At 58.9% G+C, this 10,373-nt stretch overlaps 1 protein-coding gene across 3 annotated transcripts in view; it reads right to left on the bottom strand.

The window, feature by feature from the left end:
• Positions 1–9,817, bottom strand: part of Phldb3 (pleckstrin homology like domain family B member 3) — a 20,366-nt gene extending 10,549 nt beyond the window's left edge. Inside the window, exons 1-8 of one of the 3 annotated variants that reach the window (XM_015986770.3) lie at positions 9,620–9,814; positions 8,932–9,362; positions 7,986–8,168; positions 7,731–7,868; positions 3,150–3,278; positions 2,606–2,764; positions 1,051–1,161; positions 838–921 (exon numbers count right to left, since the gene is read on the bottom strand). In XM_015986770.3, the coding sequence (XP_015842256.1) occupies positions 838–921; positions 1,051–1,161; positions 2,606–2,764; positions 3,150–3,278; positions 7,731–7,868; positions 7,986–8,168; positions 8,932–9,165 (1,038 nt within the window). In that variant the 5' untranslated portion in view covers positions 9,166–9,362; positions 9,620–9,814. Of the gene's footprint in view, positions 1–837; positions 922–1,050; positions 1,162–2,605; positions 2,765–3,149; positions 3,279–7,730; positions 7,869–7,985; positions 8,169–8,931; positions 9,448–9,619 lie in introns of those variants that run through there. The other 2 variants (XM_076573430.1, XM_076573423.1) reach the window with 2 other exon arrangements.
• Positions 9,818–10,373: the final 556 nt, after the last annotated feature.

Genomic DNA, 10,373 nt, shown 5'->3' with positions numbered 1-10,373 from the left:
GCTGGAGAGATGGCTCAGCTCTTAAGAGCACTGGCTGTTCTTGCAGAGGACCTGGGTTCAATTCCCAGTACCCATATGGAGGCTCACAACTATCTGTAACACACAACCACCCACAAGAAATAAGGACCTAGGAGGCACTCCCAGTTCACAGATGGTCTGGCTTCAGGCTGCCAGCACCAGTCCACTTCTCAGATGGAAAAGCAAAGCCCTGATCATAAGAGAGCCAGAAGACAGTCCTCACTGCCCAGTCTCCCAGCAAAAGCCAGGGCTACAGGCATAGAGTGCCAGTTCTTTGCAGCCTTGACCCCTGGGTCTCATGGAAGAAAGCTGGGGCTTCAGTCCTTGAGTTTTCAGAGAGAGAATAGCTAGGGCCTTGACTCCTGGTTCTGAGGTCTGAGGGAGGAGGGCTGGAGCCTGGACCCCTGGCCTGAGGGAGAAGAGCTGGGCCTGGACCCTGGGTCTGAGGGAGGAGGGCTGGGCCTGGATCCCTGGGTCTGAGGGAGGAGGGCTGGGCCTGGATCCCTGGGTCTGAGGGAGGAGGGCTGGGCCTGGACCCCTGGTCTGAGGGAGGAGGGCTGGGCCTGGAGCCCTGGATCTGAGGGAGGAGGGCTGGGCCTGGACCCCTGTGTCTGAGGGAGGAGGGCTGGGCCTGGACCCCTGGTCCGAGGGAAGAGGGCTGGGCCTGGAGCCCTGGGTCTGAGGGAGGAGGGCTGGGCCTGGATCCCTGGATCTGAGGGAGGAGGGGCCAGAAGCTCATACTCCTGGTTCCTGTGGTTATAAGAGGCTGGGATCCAGGCTCCCCAGGAGGAGGACCAGCAGGTACAGAAAATCCCCTACCTTGGTGAGCGCTTGGTCAGGCTCAGAGAAGTCCCCACCACATGTTCCCTGAAGGCGATTGAGCTCAAACAGGCGGCTCCGTTCCTAGGAAAGGGTATCATGGACCTCACCTCACAACACAGGCCACACCCATAGATCTTCTGATGCTGGGAACTACCGGGGTGCAGGGAGCCGGGACAGGGAGGGTGGAGACAGGTCTCCGTGGAAACTCACCTGTGTGAGGGCCTGAACTGCCTCTTCTTTCTTCCTGCTCAGCCCCCAGCTCTCAGCCGCCATCTGCTCCCCCAGCGACTTGAGCTGTTCCTCCAAAACCTGGATGCGGCGCTGCAAGGGATCCCCAATCTGGTCATTCAGGTGGCTGCCTGCCTTGGGTTCCCAGGCCACCCTCCCATAGCGCCCGGCTTTTCCGCACCCCCTCATATACCTCAGGAACTGGGGAGAAAGCGCTGACATTAAGCTTCTTGAACCCTCTTTCTGTTTTGGAGGTGAAGACCCAGAAGACATCTGGGGTTGGTGGCGGGGAATAATGCAGGGCAGATCCCAAGGGAGACACAGAAACTCATGGAGAGCAGAGAGACTGGCTCGGGGGTTCAGAGTCTGTACTGATCTTGCAGAGGACCCTCAGTTCAATCCCCAGCACCCACAGCAGGCGTCGTCCACAACTGCCTCTAACTCCAGTTCCAAGTGTCCCAACACTCTCCTGGCCTCCATGGGCTCCTACCAGCACATGCACACACTTGCACACAGACTCACACACACACACACACACACACACACACACACACACACACGTCTCTCACACTCATACACACACATTCACACATACAGTTAAAATAAATAAATAAAAATAAATCTTAAACAGAGAAAAAGGAACCATGCCTATAATTACAACACTCAAGAGTCTGAGGCAGGCGAAGGGCCTCGAATATGAGGCCAGCCTGGACTACATAGCGAGTCCTAGGCCAGCCTTGGCTAGAGTGAGACCCCGTCTCAAAGCCAAGCGAACCAGCGGGAGTGGAGGTGTGGCTCAGTTGGCAGAGCGCTTGCCTGGCAGGCTTGAAGTCCTGGGTGTCACCCTTGGTGCTGCATAAACTGGGTGTGGTGGTTCACACCTGCAGGCCCAGCACTCGGGAGGTAGAGGCAGGAGGATTGCACGTTTAAAGTCATCATTCTTGGCTACCTAGCTGGTTCCAGGCAGCCTGGCCGCCCGCAGACAGAAACCAAGGAGAAGAAAAGAGAAAAAGGAGACAGCCATCTTCCAGAGGAGGTGTGGAACTTTTTACAAAGGGTGGGAAGCTGAACTGTACAGTCAAGCTCGCCTCGCTTCCGCACAGCGCAAGGCCGAACTTTAAACGTAAAGCTGCCAGAATGAATGAGTGGTTGGGGCCAGCGAGACGGCTCAGGAGCTAAAGGTGCTTGCTGCCAAGCCTCACGATCTGACTTTGAACCCGTGGACCCACATGGCGGAAGGTGAGAATGTTCCCCCGCTCTCTGACTTCCACTAGTCTGGTGGCATGCATGCTCTAACACACACATAAATAAATGAATGGATTTAAATGTGAAAACAACTCCCTGCTCTCCCCTTTATGAACAACGTGGGAAGAAGAAAGATAACGTGAGCACCTTGGCTTTCACGGTCTTCGGGTTCAGTGAGAGAAAAAGGAACAGCGCGTGCCTCGGAGTCTGACACACAGCGAGGGTCCCAGGACGGTCACGGGAATGGGCAAAGGGAAGGATGGAGGAGGCAGGGCAGGTCCAGGGGACTCACCCTGTGCTGAGCCACGCTGGCCTGAAGTTCCCGGACCTTGGAGTCTGGGGCTCGGACCTCGGGGCTGTCCCGCTCCTCATCCGCGCGGCTCTCGCGCTCCAGCTGCTGGAACTCCAGGTCCTCGTAGGCGCGTTGGGCAGCATCCAGCTGCTCTCTGATCTGAGGGTGGGGACACAAGGGCTGGAGGCAGGATCCCTAGACCCGGGGAAGGAGGGAGCTGGTGGGCTTGACCCAGGCCCCTAGATCTGAGGGAGAAGACGGGGGTCAGGACACTGGGTCAGAGGGAGGAGGCTGCGGCCTAGAACCCCACATCTGAGGGAGGAGGGGGAGAGCCTGGACTCCTAGACTGAGGGAGGAGGTTTGGGGCCTAGAGCCTCCCATCTGAGGGAGGAGAAATGGAGCCTAGAACCCCATGTATGAAGGAGGAGGCTAGGCTCTCGACTCCTGGACCTGAGGGAAGAGGCCCGAGCCAGGGCTCTTGGCTGCTAGTGGAAGGAAGACAGGTATGGAACCCAGTTTCTGAGGAGGTCCAAAGAGCCCTCACCTCCTGTACCCGCTGCAAAAGCCTTTCTCTCTGGTCCTCCGGCTGCAGATCAAGCTGTCCTTGGGCCTCCCTAAGTCTCTGGCGAAGACTCTCCACATGATCCCGCTCCTGGCTCAGCTGCCTCTGCTCCTGAAGGAACACGCAGGCTATGGGCCTGGACTCAAGCAAGGACACAGACAACCAGGACTCCGGCCCTGGTGGGGTGTGTCCGCTCCTCATGGAAGGACCCCCATGTCTGCTTTATAGCCCTGAATCACCATGGAAACAGTGTAAGAAACAAGTGACAGCCAGGCATGGTGGCAAATGCCCACGATCCTAGCACTCAATAGATGGAGGCAGGAGAATGGCAAGTTCAAAGCTAGCCTGGGGCATAGAGCCAGACCCTACCCAAGGAGGGGGGGGAGAGAGGGAGGGGGGGAGGAAAGGAGGAAGAGGGGGGAGGGAGGGAGGGAGGGAGGGAGGGAGGAAGGGGAGGAGGAAGAGGGGGGAGGGAGGGAGGAAGAGGGAGGGGAGGAGGAAGAGGGGGGAGGGAGGGAGGGAGGGAGGGAGGGAGGGAGGGAGGGAGGGAGGGAGGGAGAAGAACAAATAAAGGCATGAGTATAAAAACACAGCCCTGCTGTGTGAAAATGGAGAGCCAAGGCAGATGAGCCCTGGGTCCGGTGCTCTCCCAGAGACAAAGCTGTTACAACTGGGAACTGTGAGGGCACTGAGATGCGCACCCACTGGAACTTGCAACATGGATTCCATTTCTTTTCCTACTCTCTTTTTGCTTAATTTATTATTTATTTTGGATTCAATCTTATATATGATACAGCAGTGCTGCACACCCCAGCCCCTCACTGGGGGATTCTAGGCAGGGGCTCTACCACTGAGCCACACCCCCAGCCCCTCACTGGGGGATTCTAGGCAGGGGCTCTACCACTGAGCCACACCCCAGCCCCTCACTGGGGGATTCTAGGCAGGGGCTCTACCACTGAGCCACACCCCCAGCCCCTCACTGGGGGATTCTAGGCAGGGGCTCTATCACTGAGCCACACCCCAGCCCCTCACTGGGGGATTCTAGGCAGGGGCTCCACCACTGAGCCACACCCCCAGCCCCTCACTGGGGGATTCTAGGCAGGGGCTCTACCACTGAGTCACACCCCAGCCCCTCACTGGGGGATTCTAAGCAGAGGCTCTACCACTGAGCCACACCCCCATCCCTTCCCTGCGGGATTCTAGGCAGGGGCTCTACCACTGAGCCACACCCCCATCCCTTCCCTGCGGGATTCTAGGCAGGGGCTCTACCACTGAGCCACACCCCCATCCCTTCCCTGCGGGATTCTAGGCAGGGGCTCTACCACTGAGCCACACCCCCATCCCTTCCCTGCGGGATTCTAGGCAGGGGCTCTACCACTGAGCCACACCCCCAGCCCCTCACTGGGGGATTCTAGGCAGGGGATCTATCACTGATCTACATCCCCAGTCCCAGAGTTACTTCTGATGCCCTCTACAGTGAGCAGAAACCAGGCAATATTTAAAGCTAATGAGATACAAGGAACTACAAGAAACTTTTTGGCACAGGCATGGAAAAGTCCAAACGTTTTGGAGGCAAATCCTATGTATGAGAGGATGCGGCTGTGGGAAGAGAAGGGCTGAGCAGGGCAGTGACGTGGAGAATGGAGTATGTACAATTCATGTTTGGTCCGGTCCGACTTTATCATGGGGGTTATGTGGAGCCGTGGAAAGACTGGAGCAGACCTCCATGTTGAGAAGGACTTCCAGCAATGAAGGGTAACCAGGCGCCAAGCCTGGGGATGGAAAAGAGGAGGAGGGTGGATGGAGGGAGCATGGCGACTGTTGTCCCAGGGGCAGGGGCATGCAGTGCAGGGGGCAGGGGCAAGCAGTGCAGGGGGCAGTGCAGGGGCAGGGGGCAGGGGCAGGGGCAAGCAGTGCAGGGGGCAGGGGCAAGCAGTGCAGGGGGCAGTGCAGGGGCAGGGGGCAGGGGCAGGGGCAAGCAGTGCAGGGGGCAGTGCAGGGGCAGGGGGCAGGGGCAGGGGCAAGCAGTGCAGGGGGCAGGGGCATGCAGTGCAGGGGGCAGGGGCAGGGGGCAGGGGCAGGGGCAAGCAGTGCAGGGGGCAGGGGCATGCAGTGCAGGGGGCAGGGGCATGCAGTGCAGGGGGCAGGGGCAAGCAGTGCAGGGGGCAGGGGCAAGCAGTGCAGGGGGCAGGGGCAGGGGCAGGGGCATGCAGTGCAGGGGGCAGGGGCATGCAGTGCAGGGGGCAGGGACAGGGGCATGCAGTGCAGGGGCAGGGGCATACAGTGCAGGGGGCAGGGGCATGCAGTGCAGGGGGCAGGGGCATGCAGTGCAGGGGGCAGGGGCATGCGGTGCAGGGGGCAGGGGCATGCAGTGCAGGGGGCAGGGACAGGGGCATGCAGTGCAGGGGGCAGGGCAGGGGCATGCAGTGCAGGGGGCAGGGGCATGCGGTGCAGGGGGCAGGGGCATGCGGTGCAGGGGGCAGGGGCATGCGGTGCAGGGGGCAGGGGCAGGGGCATGCAGTGCAGGGGGCAGGGGCATGCAGTGCAGGGGGCAGGGGCATGCAGTGCAGGGGGCAGGGGCATGCAGTGCAGGGGGCAGGGGCAGGGGCATGCAGTGCAGGGGGCAGGGGCATGATCTGGTGATAGAAAGGACACCAAGATCACAGTGTGGAGATGAGGGTTTCTCAGGATGGCTCTGGATTTGTTAGTTAAGGGTCTGAGGTCCCTGGGTCTGAGGGAGGAAAAGCTCAGTACTCAGATTTCTGTGTCTAAGAAAAGAAATACTTAGAACCCAGAATCCTAGACAAACAGACCCAGACCTCAGGAGTGAAATCAGGGCTCCGGGTGACAGGGCTCTTGGACTGTAAGAGCAGGACGCAGATCCTGAGCATACGGACAGCCACAGCTAACAATGTCAACAAGGCTGCAGTGTTGACTTTTTAGACCCAGCCAAGCCATGACCTGGAGGGATGTTCACATCTTCAGATAAGAGTCTTAAGATCAGCGTGACTCACTGAGGTCCACACACCCAGAGCTGACGTCCCTCAGACTCAGCGGGAAGGCATAAAGCACATCCAAATCTGACCACACCTCTACAGCCAAGTGACCACATGCTCACAGAGATCGGAGGGACACTGACTGTCCCCAACGGCACATGGTCAGCCACATCCTGGCTACTGACAGAGGACTCGGATTTTTGTCAGGAGTCATGGTGTAGGACTTGAGAGGTGAAGGCAAAGGGATCCAGAATTCAGAGTCAACCTCAAATACAAAACAAGTTCAGTGCCAGACTGGGCTATAGACCCTGGGTGAGGTGGAGAACAGGAGGAGGCAGAGGAGGAGGAAGGGGGGGGGAGACAGAGAGCACCAGCTGGTGTTGCTATAATGACAATGCATAATTCAGCTGGGCCCTAGTGCTGTGTACCTGAAATCCCAGGACGTGGGAGGTGGAAGCAGAAAAATCAGGGTTTGAGGTCATCCTAAGCTACATAGTGAGTTCAAAGCCAGCCTAGGCTATCTGAGATACTATCTTAAAAGAAAAAGAAAAAGAAAGCATGAATGGTGCTGGAGAGATGGCTCAGCAGTTAAGAGCAAGCACTGCTCTTGCAGAGAACCCGAGTTTGTTTCTAGCACTTGTGTTACAGGTGTGACAGCCTGTAACTCCAGCTTCAGAGGATCCAACATCCTCTTCCAGCTTCTGAGATCATCTACATACATCACACACACACACACACACACACACACACACACACACACACACAGAAGTTCTCATTTTGCAGTGGTACCTGCTAACTGTATGTACAGGCAATATGACTTCTGTGATGAGCATTTAAAACTTGCGACAGGCTAGGGATGTGGATCAGGGATAGATCACTTTGCCTCTACCTAGAATCCCTCAGTGAGGGGCTGGGGTGTGGCTCAGTGGTAGAGCCCCTGCCTAGAATCCCCCAGTGAGGGGCTGGGGTGTGGCTCAGTGGTAGAGCCCCTGCCTAGAATCCCCCAGTGAGGGGCTGGGATGTGGCTCAGTGGTAGAGCCCCTGCCTAGAATTCCCCAGTGAGGGGCTGGGGTGTGGCTCAGTGGTAGAGCCCCTGCTTAGAATCCCCCAGTGAGGGGCTGGAGGTGTGGTTCAGTGGTAGAGCCCCTGCCTAGACTCCCCCAATGAAGGGGCTGAGAGTCCCCAGTGAAAGGCTGCGGTGTGACTCAGCCTAGGACATTTGCACTGGTTTTGAATCTTAGTATGGATCCAGGGATAATGGGGTGAGGAAGAAATTGGGAAAGATGAAAGAAGAATATTAAATGAATCACTGATGAAGCTGGGGAGCACAAGACACCTGCCCAGCTGAATATTCAGTTTTTGAGGGTTTGAAATGTTTCCCAGTACTCTATTAAAAGTGTGAAACGGAGGGCCAGCCAAGAAAGAGACTTCGGCATCCAAGTCAGGCCCCCGGAAAGAGGAGGAGAGCAAGTTCTCTGTCTGAAGAACAGGGGCCACCATTAGGCCAGATCCCAGGATGGTCCAGCCAGGAAGAAAGGAAAATGATGGTGTCGCTGGTCAAACCAACCTGTTCCTGCAGCTCTTGGCTGCTTGGCTGGGACTCCACCTGCTGGTCCAGCAGCTCCTTCAGCTGCTCCTCCTCACGCCTAGCGGCCACCCGCTCCCCAGCCAGTTCACCCCGGAGCAAGGCCACCTCCACTTCCATCTGCAAAATAAAAGCAAGAGGCCCCCGGCCTGGAACACCTGCTCATCAGAGAGATACTATGGCTTAGAGTGGCCTTGCAGGTTCCAGCTTCGTTTCCCAGGGGCTCCCCATCCTCACCTCGATCCTCAGTTCCTTCTTCTGACGCTGTAACTCCTTCACCCGCTGCTCCATCAGGGCCACGCGGGTCAATGCCTCCAGCTGCTGTCCTCGCAGCCGCCGCGCGGCCCCTCGCATCCCTTCCCTAGGAGCCAGGCATGGGGAAGGTGTGGCTGGAATCTGCACGGCAGGCGTAGCCTCGGGCTGAAATTAGAGAGGGTGTGAACGAGAGGAGAGAAGTCCGTCCCGTCCCCCCCCCCACACACACACATATACAGTCACCAAACAGGTCTGGTCCCCACCCCAGTTGCGCCTCTGGGGGTCACGAGCTGCCTAATTCAACTACTCCCATTTCGGTCTGAATGGAAGAGCGTAAAGGTGGGGGGGTGGGGGGCGCCAGGTTCAGGACGGGTACAAAGCCAGGAAGCAAGCTACAACGCTAAACTGTGTTCTCTCCCCCACCCCCCACCCCCGCGAGTGCCAGCGGAGGTCAGAGGCATCTTGCCTTTACATCATGTGGGTCCAGGGATCGAACTCGGGTCATCAGACTTGGCAGCAAGTGCCTTTGTACCCGATGAGCTCACCTGCCCCTGAGTCCCAATCCCTGGGCATCATTTTCTCAGAGTGCCTAGATCCCTCTCTTTCCCGTTTCTCTCTGACTTCGTCTCTTTTTTCCATCTCGGCATTTCTTCCTTTTGTTTCTCTGTTGCTGGATCTGTGTGTCTTCCCCGTGTCTGTCTCTCTTTCGGGTCTTTGTCTCACTCCGTGTGTTTCTGTCTCACCCAGTCTCTCTGTTTCTATCTGGGTCTCCCTGGCTTCAAACCCAACTTGTTTGACTCTGGGTGTTTCTGCCCGTCTCTGGGTTCTCTCTCCTTAACTCTGGGTCTCTCCCCATCTGTCCTTCTGCGTCTGGCCGGCCCCCTGCTTGGGTGTCTGTCCGTCTGGGCCCCCCGCAGCGACCCCTCACCTCTTCTCGGCAGCTCTCAGTGCTGCTACCTTCTCCCACTTCTTCCTCTTCCTCGGCCTGCCGCTCAGCTCCTTGGCAGCTCGGAAGCTCCGCGGGGACCTGGGGCTCCTTGGGCTCTTGGGGCTCCTCGGGGTGCCCCTGAGGCTGCATGGCCCCTTGAGGCTGGACCTGGGCGGTGCATTCCGGAACCTGCGGCGACGAGGACCCCTCCTCCGGGGTGCTGGGTGTCCCCATGGCTGCTGCGGAGTCCTGCGGGGTGGGCGTGGCCAGGGCCCCGGGGCGTGGTCTAGACCCCAGTGAGCGTGCCCAGGGGCGGAGCCCAAAAGTTCAGAGACGAGCTCTGCACACTCGGAGGGCGTGGCCTGAAGCTTCCTGGGGACCCGCTCGGGACTGGGGCTAGGCAGGACGGCTCGGGAGGGTGACACACACACCTGGAATTGGGAAGAGAATTTTGTGTCCGGAGTCCCAATTCGCCCGGCGCTGGGGAGTCGCACACTGAGCATTCATTCCCTTTGCTCCAGGTGTCATCCCGGAACCCTCCCTCCCAGCAGCCCTCCTCACTTGCCCGGATTGCCTCCAAGAGACCCCATCTCCTCCAGCCCCCCGGGACGAGCCGGGCCCTCCTCCCCGAAGCTCTGCAGTTCGGTCCCGATCCCCCTGCAGGATAGCAGCGTCCAAGGCTCCTCACCCTGGAATCCAGACCTCGGGGCTCGCAGCGACTCCCTCTCCGGATGCACCTGGGGCCCCGACGCCCCCGTTCCTCCCTGGGAGGAGATCCCCGGAGGTCGCCAGCCTCCTCCCGTCTCTGCGCTGGGCACGGCGGCTTCTGCCGCGAAACAGGTGGCTGGGAGGAGGGAGGATAGAGAGGCCGCCCCGTCCCCCTCCCCAGCAGCCCGGAAGTGGAGGGGGCACAACAGGTCCGACAGCTCTCCAGGGAGGAGGGAGCCAGCAGCCTGCCCCGCCCGCAGCCCAGGCACCCGGCCATCCCGGCCCCTCTGGCCCCACCCAGCGAGAGCCCAGCGCCCAGACCTCCCACTCAGCCTCCCGCGCCCCCATCCCTGTGCCCCTGGAGGGCCGGGCGTCTTGGCCACCCGTGTACAGCAGCCTCCCTAAGGCCAAGACCCAGGAAATCCTCAAAGGAAGATAGGAATGAAGACGGGGCCCTCCCCTCTAATAAGCCCTTTGGAAGGGCCCCGACCGGTTTAGGGAGCTGGACAAGGGGAGGGGGTATCCCGAGCTGAGTCAGCGACCTGCCCAGGGACAAACTGTGCCCCACAAGCACTCAGTTTACTATGGGGCGGAGAGCAGAGGTTAAAGGTCACAGCCAGACCCTTTCCTCTCTGGGCAGAAACAGGAAAATATGTGGCATGCAAAACCCAATTGTCAGATGTCAGGAGCTGTGCAAATATTTGACTCACCTAAGCGTCAACAACAGCCCACAG

Source organism: Peromyscus maniculatus, chromosome 1 (assembly GCF_049852395.1).
Source record: "Peromyscus maniculatus bairdii isolate BWxNUB_F1_BW_parent chromosome 1, HU_Pman_BW_mat_3.1, whole genome shotgun sequence".
In the NCBI taxonomy this organism is placed as follows: domain Eukaryota; kingdom Metazoa; phylum Chordata; class Mammalia; order Rodentia; family Cricetidae; genus Peromyscus; species Peromyscus maniculatus.
Note: the sequence above shows the minus strand (reverse complement) of the source record. Positions and strands in the feature narration are given on the sequence as shown.